Source organism: Cyrtonyx montezumae, unplaced genomic scaffold (assembly GCF_038088225.1).
Source record: "Cyrtonyx montezumae isolate F1298 unplaced genomic scaffold, pur_monq_1.0 scaffold_8, whole genome shotgun sequence".
NCBI lineage: Eukaryota > Metazoa > Chordata > Aves > Galliformes > Odontophoridae > Cyrtonyx > Cyrtonyx montezumae.
The window spans coordinates 54,789,429-54,811,643 of record NW_027072089.1 but is presented as its reverse complement, the minus strand read 5'-3'; the positions used below and the strand labels follow the sequence as shown (position 1 = coordinate 54,811,643).

At 37.7% G+C, this 22,215-nt stretch overlaps 1 protein-coding gene across 1 annotated transcript in view; it reads right to left on the bottom strand.

Annotated features, from left to right (window-relative positions):
* Window positions 1–22,215, bottom strand: part of ZNF407 (zinc finger protein 407) — a 332,009-nt gene that overhangs the window by 88,259 nt on the left and 221,535 nt on the right. Inside the window, exon 8 of the mRNA XM_065753095.1 lies at window positions 8,652–8,830. Coding sequence (XP_065609167.1) covers window positions 8,652–8,830 — 179 coding nt within the window. The remainder of the gene's footprint in view (window positions 1–8,651; window positions 8,831–22,215) is intronic.

Genomic DNA, 22,215 nt, shown 5'->3' with positions numbered 1-22,215 from the left:
TCCTCAATAATTATTTCATAACAGGGATGATGCTTGTGATATTATATATATTTATTATAATATACGTATACGTGTATATAAATTCACCATGACTATATAATATTATATACTATATATTATTATAATATTACAATGTCATAAGTAAAAATTTTCATGTTCTTCAAGTTGCATCTTATACCTTGTGCTTACCTTAATAAACAAAAATTTTAAGAGCATTATATTTCTTAGGACTCTAGCATAATTTGTGTGGATGATACCCTAAGAGATTTACTCTTAAAAGAGCTTATCCTCATAGGAAAAGAAATTAAATTTTATTATTTATGGGTGGAGAATCTCCACATTTAAAAACATCCTAAATGATTACTGTCCAATATGTATCTTTACCTTTTTAACCTTCTGTAAAATTTATAACTATTTTTTTATTTCAAAAGTTTTCTTGATGAGCCTAATATATTGTTTTTGTTCTGTTAATCTCAGAATTTTTTTATATATATCAATATTTGAATACAAATGCTTTCTTTTAATGTTTAAATTTACCACATGCCAATATGCATATATTTTTTTCCGGCACATTTCTGACAGAACTTCTGCCTTTCTAGATGTGCTGTCTCATCTTAAGGGACATCTCTACTTTAATATTTAAGCCTTGCTTTAAAAGTTTTATGTTAGGATATCCTATTTTTAGCAGAAAATAGCCAATAATATGTCTCATGTTCTTCATGAAGGATATAATATCTATTAGTGTAATGAAGTAATACGTTGGAGTAAGATTACCTCCTTTTCATCGGTGAATTTGACATCCCTGAAAAGGCAAGTCTTTGTGAACACAAGTGGGGAAGCAGTATGTGGCTACCAACACACTGCAATGGATTACAAAGAATTTCCAAAGTAGACCTCTATCTGTCTGATGATCTTTTGACGGCAGATACAAGGTGGGCATTAGGACTCGCCAGAGGCCTATTGTCTGATTTTGGGGTGTTTCTGCATTAAGCCAGGAGTTGGACTCAATGACCCCGAAGGGTCCCTTATATTCTATGATTTTATGATTCTGAAACTGATGAGAACTTCTTTTTTACAGTGCAGGCGATGGAGCACTGGAACAGGCTGCCCAGAGAGATTGTGGAGTCTCTGGTCAAGACCCCCCTGGACACCTACCTGTGCAACCTGGTCTAGGGAGCCTGCTTTAGCAGGGGGTTTGGACTTGATGATCTCTAGAGGTCCTTTCCAACTCCTACACTTCTGTGATTCTGTGACCTTCTCTTTTGGGCAGTATGGCAGATGGCTTCCAGGTCAGGTGACTGGTTTCTTCCCCCAGGAACGAGGATAGCACAAGGAGGAAGGACAGGAAAGCAGATATGTGCTATCACAAAATTCTTGACCCGAGATTATTTATTTAGGCACAGGCAAGGAGACTCAAACAGGTCTCTGCAAGAAAATTAGCTACCTGTGACAAACCGGGATAGTTCTTTAGAGAAGAATGAGGGGTAGGAAACCCTCTAGGCAGTGGGATATAGGCAGAAAGGCATTAACGGAATGCCAGATTACAACTGTGAGTGTCACTGGTGCTGCAGATTAAAAAAAAAACAAAAACACTTGTGTAGTGAACCTATTGCACAGCATCACATTTTCTGATAGAAAAGTGATGCACGATGTGACAAACATTATCCTTCCACTGATCATAGGTAGTAAGAGAAGTTCCAGACTTTGGTCTAAGCAATGTTTTCCTTTTCCTTAAAATTACATTTCAAACATTTTTTCCTTGGTGACATTCATGCCTTCACTCTCATTTGAGAATAGAATTCACTTAATGCAATATAACTAATGCTAATAGTGTTTAAGGTTTTTTTTGCACGTTAGATGATGTAATATTTGCATCAAAATACTTCAACACTCTCTTTCATGTCACTCAGCAGCACTAAATGCTGACTCTTCAAGAAAAGCAGCTAAGGAACCATGAAATGAATGACAAAGGCCTTCAATAGCAGTAGCAAGAGCTACATATTATACATGAAAAAAAATCACATCTTCTTTAATGTCAGTGGCTACCTGGAAAGTACCAACTCTGTGGTCATGACCACCCAGATAGAGACGGCAGCTAGGGAAGCTCTGCCAGGCACACAATGCCTTCTAATAGAAGGAAGATATAAAAATTATCAAATGCCTCCCATTTTAGCTTTTTTTTCTTTTTTAATGTAGATTAATTTTCCCTGAAACACAATAATACTTAATCTACATAGGTTACAAGGAACCTAGCTTTCTCCTTTACAAACAGCAAATCATTTATACTAGGTTTTTATTTCAAGCACACACTAAAATTATTTCTTCACAAAAGAGGAAAGGGAGTGTCTGCCAATCAACATGACATGCTATTGAAAGACTGGCACTAATAGCTATGACAAGAGCAAACCTGTTTGAAGCAGAGCTGCTGCTGCTTTTCTTTTTCTTTCTATCTTTTTTTAAGTATATCAGCTTTCAAAAATAATGTTTTATCTGACGAGCAACCCAAGCAGTATTCCTACAGAAAAAGATTCCTCCTGATTTGCTTATATATAGCAATGTCAGATTTCTAATATTGATTGAAATTACAGCATTTAAAGTATGTTTTCTTTAAATTGTGATAAAGACTAAGAGCATAACTATGTCAAGAAAAAGTTTAATATGCTTTCAAATAAAATTGTTTCTCTGTTCTTTGGAGGCTTTACTTAATGTTTGAAATACATGTCTGCACACTTAACTGGTTTGTACTTCCATTATTTCACTGATAAATGGTATTCACTGAATTTACATTTCTATGGCGTGACAAATTCAGAGAATATAACAGTAAACAGAGACTTTTATTATTTTATTTTTCCTAATTTGTTTTCAACTTTATATTTTCTACTAAAGAGTCAGAGGTTAAAGGGTAAAAAAAGGATAAAAAATAAATAAATGAAGAATAAAAAAGCCCTACAATACTGGTATAATTACTATATTATCAGTATATGTGTGTCCAATTCACATTCTGAATAGGTCTGCAGTTTCCACTTGGTAATACAGTTATACCTTGATAAAATCACATAATAGATCACACCATAACTTTTAGCAATCAATTTTTTTTCTTAATAATTTGATAAATGTAGCTGTCAAGTGGGATAAAGATCACAATTTTATTTGGGATTAACTATTTGAACTTTCAGAATTTCATTCATGAATATTGCAACTGTTACAACTGATAGCATCACAATTTGGTCCCTTGTTGATGATGTAATCAGCCTGTAGCATGCTAGTACAGCTTGTTTTCTCAAAAGGTAAAGAAATGAAAAAAGAAAAGTGTGGAGGGCACAGCCTTTTGAAAACTGCACTTTAAAAAAGTTTGGAAAAAGATTTTTCAAACTTTTGAATAAAAGGGATTTTGCTGTAAAATTTCTTTTTTTTTTTTTTCACTGCTCTCTGGAAAGAGCTAAAGCTGTTCTCCTAAACTCAAAAAGAACAGTATAGGCCTGGCTTGCTGAACAGATGCTTAATTGACCTGTCGTTTTCATTTATGTCAGTTTTCAGGAGCCAATAACAAAGCAAGAAAACTGCCAAACTAAAGAGCAGAGTTTCCTAGGAATTCTTCTAACACCTCTTAAAGTTAAAAATATATGTGTTCCTATGTATTTTATTAAGAATTTTAAACTACATATCTGAGAGGCAGGTATATCTCTAAGTCAGCCACAGGTACTTCAGGCTCAGAGAGAAGGAGTTCAGTGTTGATGGCAATGTCATCTCCAGTGGAAGACCATACTGGGGGGTTTACTTGTGTCCTCAGCTATTCCAGCACCTACACACTCTAGATGTACAGGTGGAATGGTTATCAACAAGCTGCATTTTAAGATTTAAGAGCAGAAAGAGCTATTAGATAATAGCCTGACTTCTGGTATATCAAAGCCCGTTAAATATCGCCCAGCAACCTTAGGCCTTTCTAAAAGCCATCTTCCATGAAGACATCCAGTTTCTCAAAGTTCAAAGGAATGGAATAGGGAAAATTTCTTCTGCTAATGGCTGTCAGAGCTCAATCGAACTCAAATATTTAAATGTTTGCACCGTGTTTCTCATTTCAATTTGTCTGACTATGCAGTCAGTAACTATTTTTCTTAGGCTTTTCTCAGCTAGATTAGGAGTAGCTCACATCTGATATTTTCTCCCTGTGAAGCAACTCATACACTATAATCAAGTGCCTATCTATCATTTTGGTCATGAATTATGTAACTCTTCATGAGTACTAAGCCTTCAATCACCATGTAGGCAGCAAACTGCCAAAACACGATCATCACGATCTTTTTCTGTGGATGCCCAACCCCAGAGACACCTATAATTTTCATGGCGGCACAGGCACAGAGCACTGCTTCTAAGCAGGCCCCAGAACAGGGCTGCACAGCAAGGGGGTGTGGCTCACGCTTTTCCTTCTGCCAGAATCCAAAGGAGTAAGCAATCCTCCACCTCTGCGTGTTCCCAGTGTTTTAGACACACTCAGTGCATGTTGGATAATTTGAGTGCTTCACAAGGATAGGATCGCTTTCAAAGAATGGACATACCAAAGAATGCAATAAATTGATATGCCTTCTCTGTTGTTTTTTTAATTCACAAGAAATAGTTCATGGCTGCTAATACTAAATTAGTCAAACGCCTCAGAATTTTCAATTCAACGTCTTAAGCAGTTCCATAATCACAGAACTGAGTACATGGAAACCATTTTTAAGCAGAAGTTTTTTGCCTTGAACTACGTCAGCATTGCATCCGATTTGCACAAGGAGACTCAGAGAGCAAACTGCTCTTCTCTCCAAAGAGCTTTTTGCCTTGCAGCCAATTTAGTATTCACACAAGACTACTGTGCACACAGTGAGATGCTGTGGTCTCTGCAGCTAGTGGAATAATGGAGATGTCAATCCATAGATATTATTCTCTTTGGATATAAATAATGCATCATAATAGTATCATAATGCTTATAAGATAAGAGATCCTAAATGGAGAACATTTACTTCAAACTAAAATTACCACTACCAACCAATGCTGATTGAAAGCAGACAAAACACAGAAAAACAGACCAAGAACCAATCTATTTTATCATCTACCACAGGTACTGGTCATTCTGTTGTCCCACTTGTCAAAGCATTCAGGTTCAGTTAAACTCATTGTTGAGAGGTAGCACCAATTGGGAGGAGAAAAAAAAATCAAGAATTTTGGAAATGTCATGCATATCCAAAATTTCTTCAGCTTACTCTGTACCAGACTTATTCTAAGGACAAGTCCACAGTGAGTGGCTCGGAAAAAAACTCTTCACCAAATAATCTCACTTTAAAAAAACATCAAACTCATGGTCTTCAATATGATATGAAAATCCACTTATTATATTAATACCACATTCATGAGGACAAATCTTCAGATCTGTGCATGTATAACAAGAATAACATGAAGAGTTTCCATTATAACCAAATTACCATAACTAAAACATTGTCTGCAGGACTCCTTAGTTTGCTAATTATTCCATTTCAGTTCCAGAAGAACTATGAAATCTCTGTGTCTTAACTGTCACTTTTTGAAAAAAGAAATGAATATTGTGGATAATCAGCAATCATTGGGTTTCTGTTTTTTTTTTTTTTAAACAAAATTTCAAATTCCATAAGCAACTTGAGGAAACGGTTATAGAATATCAGGAGACAGGCATAACGCTCTTAGCAAACAACACAATGACATTTCAAAACCAGATTTGATGATTTGTATAAAAATAAGAGCTTAAACACTTAGGTTGTTTTCTGAAGGATGAACCTGGCAAGTGCAATCTGTAATTTTATGTGCAAATGCACATATACCTTTGTTGGCTTGAGTGCATTAAAGGTCTACTGCTCAAATGAAGTATGTTTTAAAAACTAAAGACAGAAGTGTTCTCTAGATTGTTACTGTTTGAAAATGGTGCTTCTTAACATTTGTAAGGGAATATGGGAATAAAACTGTGCAGAGAAACATCTCCCTGTTTTATAGACCCTACAGCAAAAAGGGGGAAGAAACACTGCAGACCTGTTTTTATGGCATTTATATACATCAGTTCCTCACATTACAGAGGATTTCCAAGATGCACAACAGAAACGGCTGTCACATATCAATTACAGTATCCTCCCTACTCATGTAGCAGCAAACTTTTCTCCGTTCCATAGCCTTCGAAGTATAACTTCTTCAAACTCCTTGCCACTGACCCCATACAAAAGTGTTTTGCCAAAGAAAGCTGAACAGAAATTAGTATTGCTACAAAGAGCATGAACTTTTTGAATTATAAATCCAATTGCTGATCTCAGTTTCACAGATAAGAAAGAAACTTGATTTTAACTCCCAGCCACATCCTTGAACACATCCCTCAGCTCCACTCTTGGCATGCCATGGTGAAGTGGTTTCTACTGGTCCTGGGAAGTGGCTGGAGTTGGTGTCCATCTCTTTGTCACTGGTTGGGCTCACTCTAATTCTATTCTGCTCGAAGAAGCTAAGCTTTCCCATTATAAAGCAATATTATCATAACACAAAGACAAATAGGTTAGGGTAAAACATTGATCCTGTATGACACCTTCATACTATTATCATCCTAAAGGACTCTGTGTTGTGTTGTGGATTCTCTGTGGGTATCAGCAATGACCAATGAAGAATTAGTAACCATCAGCTAGCCATAAAACAAATCTTAGGAATGTTAGCCAGAGCACAGGAGTTATCCTTTCGTTCCTCTCTTCTCTAGAATCTTTAACTCACAGATGCCCAGCATACAGAAATTGACTGAACAGAAGAAATGAAAAACCTCTTAATTTAAGTCTGATGTAACTGCAGAAGTATCACCTAGGTGTTTCTTCCCAAAAGGAAAATATAATATTGCCATTTCAACAATGGGATTATGCAAATAATATTTCAACATTTCTGTTGTCCCCCACTTGTAGACCAGCAGAGCAATAATGAGGTGACAACCAATTCTTGCCAGCACTAATCTGTTTGCACAGAACCTTATTAAGTGTGAGGGGATTTCTCCAGTATAAAACTAAATATATAAAAAATAGATATTGTTAAGATGCAACACACTTATGACAGTTTTCTTATGTTGCCAAGACAAGCAAGTCCAATAGTTTTAACCACATTATGCTACAATGAGCAATTAATTTGGTTAGATATAGAGTTTTGAACAAGCAATGTTAACACTCACACAGATTTTATAATTTTAGAAACATGTTAGTAGTACTACCAGTAGTTACCTCTTTCACATATGAGTAACATATCTTACTCTATTGAAAGCATTCTAATAATTATATTGTCTTAAGTGGGATTACTATAGTAAGAATCCAACAGTGTCTGGATTTAAGCTGAGTTCAACATTCATTCCTGTTAGTCAGAACTATGGCAAAATGTGATCAGTTTTCTGACCTATTTTAAAATTGGTATTCTGCCAACTGGCATTTTTTTGCACATCCAGATATTATCTACCATATGCTGACATGACCCAATGATTGGTTCCAAAATGAAGTGGAATACTTGGCAAATAGAAATATATGGTACAAATTATACACTGCCTCTAGTAAGGAAAGCAAGCAGACATTCTGAGAAGACTGAAAGGTTTTAAAATAACTTCAGTGTACACACTGCATAGTGCTGAATGAAAGCTCTCTAGATTATCTTTATCATATATATGTAACTCAAAAATGATGAGATAATTCTGTATAGAAGAAGGTTCAAATCTGACAGAACAGTACTAGCAAGAGGACTTCAATAGAAGTTTAATTTGCATCTTAAGGCCCACATAACTTCTTCCTCTGTTTGGGAAGAGTTTATGAATTCCAAACTCTTTCTTCTCACCTTCTGTTTTTTCTTCCTCTCCTCTGACTTCTCTATCCTCTCAGTGATGTCTAGCCTGTCTGCCTCTCCTGAATTAAGATCAAATTTCATTCAAGCTGCAGTCTAAGTTTACAATTGTTCCTAGCCTCTTCCCACCTGTTTTCTCCCATTTTCATGCTCCCAAAATCGATTTTGTTTCTCTTCTACTCTAAAATCTAAAACATATGCAATGTATAAATAAATAAATACATTGTTCCTAAGTAGAAAGCATCCCAAACTTTTTATTTTAATTGCTGTTCCTAAAGCAATATTCTTTTTGAATTCCTCCAGTGATTTTTTTTTTGTGTGTATGCTCTCCAGTGTAAAGCCTAAAAATGTACATGGAAGTTACTGTTAGATCTCTGCAGTTTCATATTCTGATGGTGTTTTGTTGTAAGGAAATGTAGGAATTTTTGAAGTAGTACATTCCTTTGCCATTGTATTCCTAAGGGATTTTGGTTTTCTCTTCCTGGAGAATTTAACACACATGTAAAAAAACAAATTCTCTAAAATTAAAGTTCAACAAAATTTCAAAATGAGGCATCTTAATAGCACATTTCTGATGTTCATGAATTGGACTGTAAACTTTGCTTACGAAACATGAATGGATTTCAGTGCTTCATGCATGACCCTCAAACTTTGTGAAAACTTGAAGAGGACTAAAGCCATTTTAAAATCATGTTCTTCTTCAGAATAAATGACAGGAAGAAAACAGCTAGCTTTCTTACTGCGATCATTTAAGCATGCTCGCCTAGGAAAGTGAAGAGTTTATAAGCAAAGAATGACCTTACCAGCATGCAGGTATGCCAGATCAGGATTTTCAATATCTGGGTGTAGTTCTTTTAAGTGGTTACGAAACTCCACGGGGATATTGGTTCCATAGTCACATTTGGGACAGTTATACATTTTCACTCCTTCATGCTTTCCTGTATGCAAAATGTGTTTACGGATGTTTTCAGCACAGTTAGATCTAAAAAGCAACGGAAAAAAGAAAACTCAAAAACCAAACATACAGTTATATAATAATTTATTCACTACTAATCATTCAAGCTCTAGCTGAAAATAAAACGTAGTGTTATAACAGAAAACAGGTAGTCATTGCTCATTTTCCATAATCTGCTTTTGAGCATTCTCTTAAGTTTTGTACAGAAGTTGTTCTTTGCATAAAAGCTGCCAAAGCTTGAATCAGAAGCATTTAAAAATGAACAGTTCCCACATTTGCACAAGCCTTACTGTTTTTAATTTTCAAGATTGTACACAGTGATGGAGAGAAATTAAGCAAAACTCTTTAACTTGGTGAAACTCATCTTTGTGTAACTATTCTGAGCTCTAGGCCCTGAATAAAGCCCTTCTATTGAAATGTATGGATATCTATAACATACTCAACAGTATTCAGGCAAACCTATCCTAAAGAGTTCTTAAGACTCTACAGGATTTCTGCAAATGATTTTCTTAGGGATATTTCACAAACTCTTACCTCACCTTATTAACTTTTCCTATAAAGAGAAGTGAGCCGTTCACTCCCTTTAGTTTCTGATTTACACCTGAAATACAGTTTTTGTGGAACCGGTAAAGGTTTTATGTATAAAAGTCAGAATATACATACAATTAGTTTTAAACACTTCAAGGAAATGTATTCAATGATATTTCTGAGAAAAAGTGAATAGAAAAAGACCATACATTTATTTTTTATACACAAAGAGACCCACGATGTGGTGGTAGTTTTTAATTTTCAGTCTATAAAATGCCGCAGTCTTAATTGAAAATTATTTTGCATTAGAATTTCCTCCTTACTCAAAATATGCGATAAAATCCATATACAGTATACTGCTATTTCATTTATTCCTAGCAGAAATAACCAGTGATTATTATCGATTCGAAATAATGGTCTGTATACGACCATTTCTTCTGTAGAATTTCTTAGCGCTATCCACTCCTAATGTTGTTAAACTAAGAACATTCATACAGCTTAACTGAAAGAACAGACTACCAAGTGCTCATAAACACTCAGACAATGGTAGTATTTTGAGCAACCGATTGTTTACTTGTCACTGTTACAAATATCACAGTAACGAGTACCTAAAAAAAAGACCCCCATAATAAACTGGAAGCAGCAGCTTGAAGTTCTGTTGGAGTGCTTGTCTCTCCATTGGAGATGGTCATAGTAAAGATGATATCTGCCTTACGGTGCTGCCAAAGCTCACCCTCTGTCATCTCCATCTGCTATATACTAGTATAACGATCAGAGTCCTAAGAATGTCAGGGAAGACACTTATGTTCACTGAAAAATACAGGAAATATTGGTCCTCAGCATCTTTCAGAATTCAATCCTGAAAAAAATTACAGCGTTCATAAATGTTCTTAAAGTGAAACATGTATTTTATGAAAAAAATGAATAGTGTGCTCTGCAATGAAAGCAGGAGACAATCTGGTAACCTTCTATCATGGGTTATACTTTAAAGGGCAATGGATTAAAGCAGAGCATACAAATCTGAAATAAAATATCTGTGTCCTTTTAGTTCAGCTCTCATAGTACGTTCAGGAGAGATATAAAACTTTTTGCTTTGAAATATTTCTGTGAAATATATAAAGGGTCTGTGGAAACCTATATGAGAGTTGTGAAGAAAACCCAGACTGTTCCAAGTCATAAAAGGCCAGTCCGATCTCCTTTGATTTGTGAATTTGCTCCAACCACTCAAATGAAGCAATCCGAAAATCTCATTTATTTAGCCATCAGTAAAATTCTGTGCCTAAACACGCCCACATACTGATACATCCATCATGGGAAATCAAAATTAAAAAAAAAAATCTATTTTTCCACGTGATGAAGCCAGAAAGGCTTAATCAAAATGAGGAATATGAGATCACAAGGCATTTCAATGGCCTCTCATATTAGGTTGCAACGCACCAATTGAAATCGTAAAGTAAACCAGGAAGGTAACAACTGGCAAATCCAAGCACTTTTGAAGCCAAGCAATACCCTTAAATATGACATAAGTATACTGCATATAAAATGTTTATTTTTTAATTATTCAGTGTGCTTCATCTGTTTTGTTAGCAGTCTCCTTGAGTACTGTACAAATGTGTTATTGTATGTCTGACAAAAAAAAACGCACACCATAATTCCATGCATCTCGTATGAGTAAACACAGGGCTCTGTGATTTTAAACAGCACTGTATTTTCATTAAAGCTATGCTGTGATAAACATCTAACTAAAATATTATACTAGTGCAACAGTGATGATAGTTAAACATTTGACAGGCTTTGTGCTATAAAATTAGCTTCCAGGAGTCTATAAACTTTGAGATAAAGATTCCCTTTGTTCTGAAATTTGGCAATGTAGAGCCCAGCACAAAAGAAATTGTTTGAATAAAGTCTTTCTGTTTTTGAGTTTCACTCTGTATTACAGCAGCAAACAAATAAAAACAGCTTTTGAAAATAATAAGCCTCTGTTCCAGTAAGGCTACACCAGAGCTTTTTAGTTAAATTATTATCATTATTTCTTAATGTAAGTCTGCTTTTGTCCTTATGATCCACTTTGCATTTTGAAAATCAAATGTATGTATTTCTGGCAATTTTTCCACACTCTGAAATAACAGGAAGGGCACTCATTAGAGAGACTTAATTAGTTTGAAGCTATAGACTGTGGGTTTGTATTTAATTCTGATGCGGAGAAGCAGAACTGAAATTTCTTTTTTTCTAATGTTCCTTGCATTTCTTATCAGAAATGAAGAAAGCTTTATGAGACAATGCAAATTCCATGACAGCTCTATTACACGGAAGTAGAAGACCTTTCAGTATATTCTTCAGTCCACTGCTACACATGTTGAAAGAAAACATGAGACATTGCAGAAGAATTGGAAATGTGAGGAGCTCAGCCCATGCTTCCCATATGGACAACAAGCCTGTTTGATTTCCTTTATCATAGACTGATATATTGGGAAGGGCGTAGGTGTAATTTCCTGTGCATATGGCCAGGAGAGCTCCTGCATTCCTGTAAGGGACAGAACTGTGAAATAAGGGAGACAGATAGCAAATTTCTCCTAAGAAATCCAGCCATTGCTTCAGAGTAACAGAAAAATCCTCTGGCTGAAGATTAAAAAAGATTTCTTTTAATCTCTAATGTTCATCATTTAGTGATGCATTCACATCTCTGTTCTAACTGCACATCGATGTTGTCATTAGAAGCTCATTCCTACCAACCAGTTATTTGACTTTCTTTTGCTGCTCCTGACAAATTAAGTCAGAATATCAACATCTGGTAATAACTTGTCCACTGTAAAATTTTGTTGCTACAAAATCACAGAATGGTTGATTGAAAGGGACTTCTTTTCCCTTCCAAGAGGAGGGAGGTCATCTTATCCAATCCCTCTGCACAAGTAGAGCTGCCTAGAGGTCTTTGCCCAGGCCCATGGTCAGGTGGCTTTTAAAGATCTCCAAGCAGGATACTCCACAATCTTACTGGGAAAACTGTGCCAGTGCCCTGTCAGATGCATGATAAATTAATGTTTCATGGTATTCAGTGGGAACCTCTTATGTTCCAGCTTGAGCCTATTGTCTCTTGTCCTGGCAGTACGCACCACTGAAAAGAGCTGGATTTATTCTTCTTTATAACTTCCTGTCACTTATGTATACACACTTATAAGATTCCCTTTGAGCCTCTTCTAGGTTGAACCAGCTCTCTCTCTGAGCTTTAATTCAGGTAAGTGATGCTCTACTGCCTTCATCATTTTAGTGACTGGACGGGGAAGCCCAGAATGGGATACACCACTCCAGGTGTGACCACACCAATGCTGATGGCAAGAATCACCTGCCTACAATATTACTTTGAATGCAGCCCATACTGTTAGCTTTCTTTGCAGCAAGGGCACATTTCTGGCTCATGTCAGCTTGCTGTTCACCAGGACTCCCAGGTCTGTTGGGTGGCCCCAGTGTGTCCTGGTGCTTGGGGTTGTTCCTACTCAGGTGCGCGACTTTTCACTTTTCCTTGCTGAACTTCAGGAGGTTCCTGTCCATCTCTCCAGCCACCTGAGGTCTCTCTGGATGGCAGTACAGTCCTGCGGTGTAGTGGCCACTCCTTTCTGTTTTGAGGCACCAGTAAACTTGCCGACGGTAAATTCTGTCTCATCCATCTAGGTAATGAAGACGTTGAACAGGATTGGACCCATTACTGACCCTTGGGTTACACTGCTAGCCACTGGCCTCTGACTCGACTTTGTGCCACTGATCATCATCCTCTGAGCCAGGAGATTCAAGTTACTTCTGATGTCATTGCTACCTTATAACCAAATCTCTGAATACTGATAACCATGGAGACAGCAAAAAAGTTCTCCAGGTACTGAAACAGTAAGTAATACTAAACCTCTAATGGACATCTCTGTTAGCATTCTACCACGAGGCTCAAAGCTTATCTGCAACAGAGCCCAAAGCAAAGTTAGCCATTCCAAGGATGAGAAGAAATTAGTTTTTCAACTATGCAAGAACACTGACCGTGCACAGAAGGGAAAGAAAGCCAAATGGTGCATACCATAACCCTCAGTGCCTTCACGTGCTTCTTAGCAGCATTGATCTACTTGGTGGAAGAGTACAGAGAAAAGTGGAAGTTTAGGAGAAGTATGAATTGTTGCAAAATTTTGTCAGCATGAGAAGTTTCTGCATTTATTTACATTGCCCTCTCCCTTCCATTGTCACTCTCATTTATCCGTTCTGTTACCAAAATAGCAATTGTGCTAGAAGAAATAAATGGAGCATCTACAGGAGAATGGGGAAACAACATGCTGTTGGTACTCATGGCAAAAATTCTCCTAACTGCCTTCCACCACAGAACCACAGAATGGCTTGGTTTGGAAGGGACCTCAGCACTGCCCCCCACCAGCTCAGCTGGGATCATGCTAAGTCCCTTCTCAGCCACCACCAGGATTAAGCAGCCCGTGCAGATAGCAGCATTCATCTGCTAGCTGCAGCTGTGAATGTCTGAAAGTGGAGGTACTATCCTCATCTTTTATGTGGCATATCTGAAAATAAAAAAAAACCTTCAAATGCTTCTATATTTTCTAAGGGTTTTGTACACAATAATATATTAGCAATGTATTCAACAGCATGAAATACTCATCGTGAAATATAGCAGGAATCAACCTACTTTTATTAAGATGTTCTACCAATAGGAAACTGAAATTATGACACTTCTATATAGTGCTTGATTTTTTTCAGAAAGGTGCTTACTGCAAGACATGGAAACAGAAGGTTTTGGAAGTACAAATGAGGCCAAATGTTAATTATCTAGCCCAAGTTTTACAAGTTTTAGCACCTTGCAGGAATCATACTTGCACAAAGTAAACCTTTTTCGAAAAGATTCTCCAGGACACCAGGTACAAACATCCTCATGCTGCAGAGAAATGCATATAACCCAAAGGCCTTCTGGCAGCTTCATGGATGTCACTATTTACAACGTGAAAACAAACACAGTGATACAGCCAACTGAGTGAAAAGACTTCTATTTTTTTCCCTCTAGTCAGTATGAATCAAGTTCACTCTAGTACAGAGAGCACTCTGAAGGTCTTCTGCACTGTTTATACCCTGCTATGCAATGTATGAGAAGCACAAAAATGGCACTATTTTGACTGAAATAGAGCAAAGTCACTGCATACTTTCTTTCATAAATCCAAGCAGCCATGATAAAAACAAATCTCCATGGAAAATAGTACATGTCATCAAAGAATCCTCTTTGGTTAATAACTGAGGTTACTAACAAAAAAACCTGCAGGTCTCTTTGTTTACAGAAAATGCCTGCTAATTTGGATAACTGACTTTCATAGAATCATAGCATCATAGAATGGCCTGGGTTGAAAAGGACCTCAAAGGTGAGGTCCCTTTAGTTTCAACCCACTGCCGTGGGAAGGGATGCCAACCACTAGCCCAGGCTGCCCAGAGCCACATCCAGCCTTGCCTTGAATGCCTCCAGGGATGGGGCATCCACAGCCTCTCCAGACAACTTGTTCCAGTGCATCACCACCCTCTGAGTGAAAAACTTCCTCCTAACATCCAACCTAAATCTCCCATCTTTGTTTAAAACCATTCCCTCTTGTCCTGTCACTACCCACCTGTGTAATCAGTTGTTCCCCCTCCTGATTATACGCTCCCTTCAAGTTCTGGAAGTCCACAATGAGGTATCCCTGGAGCCTTCTCTTCCCCAAGCTAAACAAGCCCAGTTCCCTCAACCTTTCCTCAGAGGATATACATGCCAGCCCTCTGACCATTTTAGTGCTCCTCCTCTGAATCCATTCCAAGAGCTCTGTGTCTTTCTTTTGCTGGGGGCCCCAGGCCTGGATGCAGTACTCCAGATGGGGCCTCACAAGAGCTGGGTATAGGGGGACAATCACCTCCCTCTCCCTGCTAGTAACCCCTTCTTTAATGCAGCCCAGGATATAATTGCCCCTCTGGGCTGCAAGTTTAGTTATAGCAGTTTTGATTTTAACTAGAAAAGCAGAATCACAGATTTTTCAGAAGACAAGGTCATAAAGAACATTTAGCTTGACCTCATGGATACCACAATTCACAGAACGTTTGCCCAGTGATCCTTGCTTAAACCCTCACCTTGTTTGGTGCTAAGACATTATTTCTTGAGACACACTGAAATCCAGAAGAAAGCAAAGGGGAATCCACTGCAATTGTAGGCAAATCACACTACAGTTAATCACCCTTACAGTTCAACATACTCCTTACACTATGGCATCCAGCTAACAGATGCTGCTGCATGTCTGACACTTGCTGATCAACTGAAGAGCTCTCTGCTATCCAAACTACGCTTGGAAGTTCAGTTGAGCTACAGAGGCAGACTTCTTTCCATTTCACTTTGGGAAATCACCGAACTTTTCCTAAATCCTTTTCAATGGTAAACATTACTTTAGGATTTGAATACCAGAGTGTATTTTGCACACATGCTGCACACACAGATGCTAGAATTTCCCCTTTCTCAGAATTCTCAGCCAAGTCTGGATTCTGGCAGCTCCTGGGTACTCCTTAGCATGCCAGGAGCTCCTGTTCATTCACTTATGTGGGGACCTTTCAGTTTCCTGCAGCATCGCTGCATCTGAAAACATCATGTTTCTTGCCTGTTTTTTTTTTCTTTTTTTTTCCTTCTTCTTATTCACATGAAACTGTATGAAAACTGGCATTTGATGGAGTGATGGTAAACGATGTAATGGGCAACACCTTCTTGACAGGAGTGCTAGGGATCAATACACTATCGCCCAAGAAATAGTAAAATACAAAAATATATCACGGACAAAAATTGAAATGCATTAACATCAACATCATAACAGAACTGTAATGTAATTATACATTAACACACATATAAAGCATAAACATGCATACATATATGAGAAACGTGGTACATTTTCATACATTTTCTCAGTCTTATTAGCATATACCCAGATTACCTTTTCCTCACCATTTCTCTTCTACAAGCAAAAATCCTGTCTTGTATTTTAAATTTTAAAGGAAGAAGAAAGAAACACATAAGTAGGCTGTGCAACTAACTTCAATTATCAAGTGACGTATGGCATCATTGACAGAATTAGCAGCCTTCAGCTCCAGGCTAACCTAGGAGGTCGGCCACAGAGTACCTAATGCAAGCTCGGTTCTGTCCTTTTACCTGCTGGCAGACACTTCTGTATGCTGTCCACCCCTTTGTGGAGAGTGGCAAGGAACTGCTGGGGACAGCAACATCTCGTACCAGTATAACTGTTTCTGCAGCGAACGTTTGTCTATAGCTGATGCTTTTCAACCATGCCAAGCTCAGCTGACTGAAATACACATCCATGGTGCCACAAAATGCATGCTTAACAATCTGGTGGCCTCTTGCATTGGTGTGCTTTACATGTCTTTCCATGCACTGCGTGTATTGTCACTCAGAAAATATGAAGTAGCCCATAAAAGAGAGCACACTACATTTACATGTTTAAATGAGATTTTATGACACAGCCAGATTCACAAAGAAAATAATAAAAATGTATTTGGGATTTATTCTGACAGTATTATAGAAACATCCAGGGATAATAATCGTAACACTTTCTGCTTTTCTACATTTATAGCTTTGCATTTTTTTTTCTATAATGATCTATTTGTTATGACATACAGTATGTGTGACAGATGTCCAGTGCTGGCTGCTAAAAAGTAGCAGAGCCTTGTAGGGAAGCAGCAAAAACTTGTGTGTCAGCGCTGAAAATGATGGAAGATTGATAATTACTGCTTGTGCCACGGCTCCATTCAGCAGACAGGCATGTCCAGAATGTAACCTGGCCATAGATCTACTATTTTATTTACAATGAGCAAACATTCCAGTTTCAAAGAATTGTTCATTACAAACAGAGGTGCTAAAAATGTCAGTCACAGTAGCCAAAACACACTCTTTTAAGGCAAATTCGGGGCAATTCTGATTCTGAGGGGAAATAAGAAGTGAAGCAGTCTAGTTTAGCTTACCTGCTAGGAGTCTTTAAGGCAGATTACAACCCCGCACTGTGAACAACTGGCATACAAAAACAGTGCTGGTGACGAGATCGATGCATGAATTCTTAGCCAGTGTGTTTTTCCCAATAAATAAATAATTACTTCACAATACTTCACAGCATAAAGAAAGTTTTATTTTTGAAAAAAAAAAACACAAAAAAACAAAAAAACCCTCTGACTGCAAGAAAATAATGCCTTCCTGCCCTAAATGTTCCTATTAAATCTGCATTCTTCAGGAAGAGATTAATAGGAATCATTTAGACCGAAAGCTAGAAATTTTGTCTACCACTAGAAGCAGGAGGAGGAGCAGGTGGAAGGGAAGCAGAGGCAGGGGATGTGCCTCAGCTCTCAACCTGTGCTGTGGTCCTCCTGCAAGGGGCAGAGGTGCAGCAGAGAGCTGGTTTGCACAGCTTCAGGGAGTCTGCCTGAGCAGCCCTTGAGAAAGAGCCACGAGGTCTTTTTCCACTGACTACAAGGAAAAGAAAAGAAAGTACGTTTTCAAAGCGTCCTGCAGAAAACTGTTGTTAACATTTAACAGGACTCCTGGCTTCAGCTTCCCTGCATGGCTAGGCTCATGGGCCTCCCAGCAAGGCCTGTGTGCAATGTGAGGAAGCAGAGGCCTGCTGCATGCAGAGTGCTGCTGCACCATGTCAGCCAAGGCTTAAGTGGCAGCAATAGCAGGTGGAGTTCATCTATTTCACAGTAATGGAGAATAATCACTCCATTGTTCATGGGCTTCCTCCCTCCCCCTTTCTGCTCTTGTTGGAGCAGATGGCATAAAATAGAAGTTGGTCTGAGAAATGGCATTTCTGCAGTGGCGTAAGGACAGAGACCAGGCTTTAAGCATCATAGGCTCTGATTTAGCAAGGTAGTTAGGCACGTGTGCAGCTTAAGCACAAGCAGCCCCAGTGACTTGAAAAGGATGACTCACAAGCTTAAATTTATGAACATGATCAAATATCTTGCTGAAATGAGGCCATGGAAGGCATCCATTCTTTCAAAAAGATAGAAGGAATTTAATTGAAGACACACTTTCCCTTTCAACATCAATTTTTTTCCCTATTGTACTTCCTTTAATGACCACATAAAGTTACTGAACAATTCTGTAGAGTGTTTGTATATCCTTGGGAACCTATAAAGTATTTTCTCAAATATAAAAGTGCAGATGGAGCTGAAGAAAGGGTGTGGAGTCCAGAGGCTGCAATGAGATGAATCTGGACTCCTAATGCTGCCGGAGTCAGAAAGGATAGCAGCAGACCCTAAAGGCTGCCTGTCAATCTCAGATGCAGATGGCACTTCTTCCAAATGGCCTTTGTGTCAGTTCCTTCAGCCATTTTAGTGACAACACGGCTCCCTAGAGGGCAAATCCTGTTGCTCTGCAGCCTGGATTCACATCCAGGGCACTGTGGTCTCTACAGTCTCTATTCAAAGTAGGTTTTTTTAGTGCTATTATTATATTGCATCTTCTGTATCCCAGCCTGTCCTCCCCCCCCCCCCCCCCCCCCCCAATGCAAAAAGAGATGGTCATTTTCTTCCCCATTTCAAATGTTCCAAATTATCTTTGGAATAACCATTAATCATCTGAAAGATTCACTTTTGTTATGCATGCCAGAAGTATATTAAAAAATCCTGATTATTAATAATGACACAAGTCCTAGTGAGCGAGTAGAATGGTTTCAGAAGCTAGGTCTGCTCAATTGAAATGCATATACATACTAACACCCATCAGTTTTCACTGCTTTGGACAGAGCATGAGTAACTTACAGAATGCAAGAACACAGTGAATAACATGGATATTAAAAATAAATTAGGGATTAGAGAAACAACAGTTTAAGGTGGGCTTCCAGCATGATGCTGTAAGAACAAAGGTTCCATGTAATCTTTAGAAGTATAAACAAGAAAGTAGCAAGCAAATGGAAGGATGCTGTGTTCGTTCTATGAAAAAGAAGAAACTAATTATAGCAGATCTACATCCCATATTACTGCCTACAGTTTAGAAAGGACATAAAAAGCTACAAAATGGTTATAAATGGAAGTACAAATTAAGGGGTGGAGGGGAAGGAACCCACCAAAACTGAAGAACTCTCTGCTCTCCTTATTACATGTGAGCTTGGGGAATGAGTAACATAAATAAATTCATGATTAAGGGATACTTTAACTTTGCGAAAATCTGTTGCAAACCCAAAAATAATAACTATGATTTATAGTTAAAATCAAATGAGAAATAAAGCACAATTTCTCCAGCAATTACAGCAATTAGCCCTTCAAATGAGGGGAATGGCTTCTCCAACTTTTGATCTTCTCAGATCAAACCTGAGTATCTTTCTAAAAGACAAAATTTAGTCAAATACAGGAGGATCAGTACAGAGTAAAGTGGAAAAAAAACTATGCAGTTTATTTTATGTAGAAGGTCAGACTGGCTGAGCTTAAGGCTTTCTCCGGGCTCAAAGTCTACAAGAAGTACAGTTTAAGTCTGAAAACTGTCATTGTGAGGTCAGACATTTATTGTGTTTCCATGATGTCATGGAAATTTGTTCAGTCTGCAAATTAAAATATATCCTTCCTGGCTGTCAATACTGCAAAACCATCTTAGGTTCTGAAAGTCAAATCTGGTTCTTTCACTGGAGATATGATTGATTAGCTGATCTGAGATCTGCCTTGAAAGTATATATTGGAGAAACATCACTCTCTTCACATTATGTCCTCATAATGCCATTGTCTGCACAAAAATAAGTAAATGCAGCATTTGGCTCTGTACTTTCAGCTTACTTCACAGTCATCATTCACCCGAGGAAAATCTGTTTTTAGAGTAGGGAGCAGCAAAACTTATTCTTTGTTCCTTTGAAAGTACATCTTCCTGTAAGGATACCCTACAGATGAGTAAGAAATTGTAGCTTTTGCATAGGCAGGTTTTCAATGCCTTGCACATTTTACCAGAGGATGCTTCAATGGAATAGAGTTGAGTAAAAGTGCTGAACTGTGTATTTAAATTACCTACTGTACCTAGTGCACATACAGTAAAATGTGTAAGGTTTTCTCGTACTGCTAAGTGTTTCTGGCACTTCTTCAGATTAGTCAAAGTCCCAGATAAGTTGTCCTGTAAAATTATTTGTTTCATTTTAGACCGCTCAAAATAAATAAATCATAATAAGAATAAATCATTACTGTTCTTTCAACTACACATAATTATGTCTGAATATTAGATACAGTATTTTAACTAGACGAGACATCATGGCAAGACTGTAAGTCTATTGATTGAGAAGCATAGGAATTGCCTGAACTGCGCTGCTTCAAAAAGCTGATAAAAACGCAAGAAGAAAAAAAAATCAGTAAGGAAAAGCCTTCTGATGATGTGCAAAGATTTTTTCCTAAAGGAAAAAATAAAAATAAATAATGAAAAAAAACCCCACATCATATTACACAAAAATAACCTCTTTTTATTTAGTATAGATTGTGGCATGGACTTGCCTTTTTGACCACAGAGGGTTAACCTGAAAAAAAGGGAAAGGTGGTAAAATATGAAACTTCTTCTTTGGCTTCATCTTTCACCTTCCCATATCATTCTAGAGCAGAAACTAATGAACTTGCTCATCTTCGAAAATCCTTTCGTATGCTTCTTCCTTCACCCTTAACTCTGATCCTTGTGGACCGTCCCTTATGTGTGTGCCAATTTTAGTGATACAATACATGTACTTTTATTAGTTGTGTTCTGATGATTTCTACTGAGAGATACTTAAAGCTTATACAAGTCAAAAACTATTTTATCACTTCTGAAGAAAACTAATAGGGCAGAGTCACTGAATGATAAGAGAGAGACCACTGAATTTATTTAATAATCCATGTCCATTTCACAAAAATGGCCTGTGTAATCCTTTTAAAAATAATAACCTGTTCATTTCAGACCTTGCACAATGCTTCCCTTTGTCCCTTGTAAGTCTCTCAAATGTCTTATTTTAAAGGAATATATAGTACTCCCGGAAGACATTTTCCCATTTCTATTCTCTTCAACTCCTGTGAGCCCTTGTTCTGTGTGATAAGGCAATCTCCTTCGGGATCTGAGCTGTGTAGTTTCGCACCACGAGTGACAAGGACTCGACTTGAATAACTGCTGTGCGCAGGTTGTAATTATGTCAGCTGGAGTGTTGAACAAGGGGACTGATTAATGTGAGCCCCAGCCCAGGCACAGTCCCTATCAAAACCTTCGTGCAGGCCAGCAGTGGGGATGGGTTAAAGCAGAAAGACAAAACATGCTGTATCGTCCATGATAGATGAATTGCTCCAACAGTCTTCAGGCAGATGTTCCAGGACAGTATAATATACAATTACTCTGCCTTATCACCTTCCCAGGGACAATAAAGCTTCCTCCTTCTATAGCTCATGTGAGTGAAGGCAAAATTAGTTTTACTTTTACAACACTGACTCACTTATCATGTTGCCTTGATTGTGCTTTTACAGCTAAAGAAAACATATATTCCACTCTTAAACAAAACAAAACAAAAAAAAGGAAAAGAAGAATCCCACAGTCCTCACCTTTCATATAAAACCAAAAGATTCCTTTGAATCTATTTTGCACCACAATCCCGACAACTTACTTTAGAACAACTAGACATATAATTTCATATATATGTATACAGAAGTACATTACAGAATCAAGTCAGAATGCAGAAACAGCAAAAAAAATCAACAACAACCATAGGTTCTGTACAGAAGATGCTGCCTATGTCATCCCTTTAGTGACTGTTTTAACTAAGCATACATTCTAAAAATACCACAGTACTCTTGTAAAACAATTCTTTGAGACATCATGAATCTGCATACCTCTTTAAAGGCCACGAGTTTACTGTGTA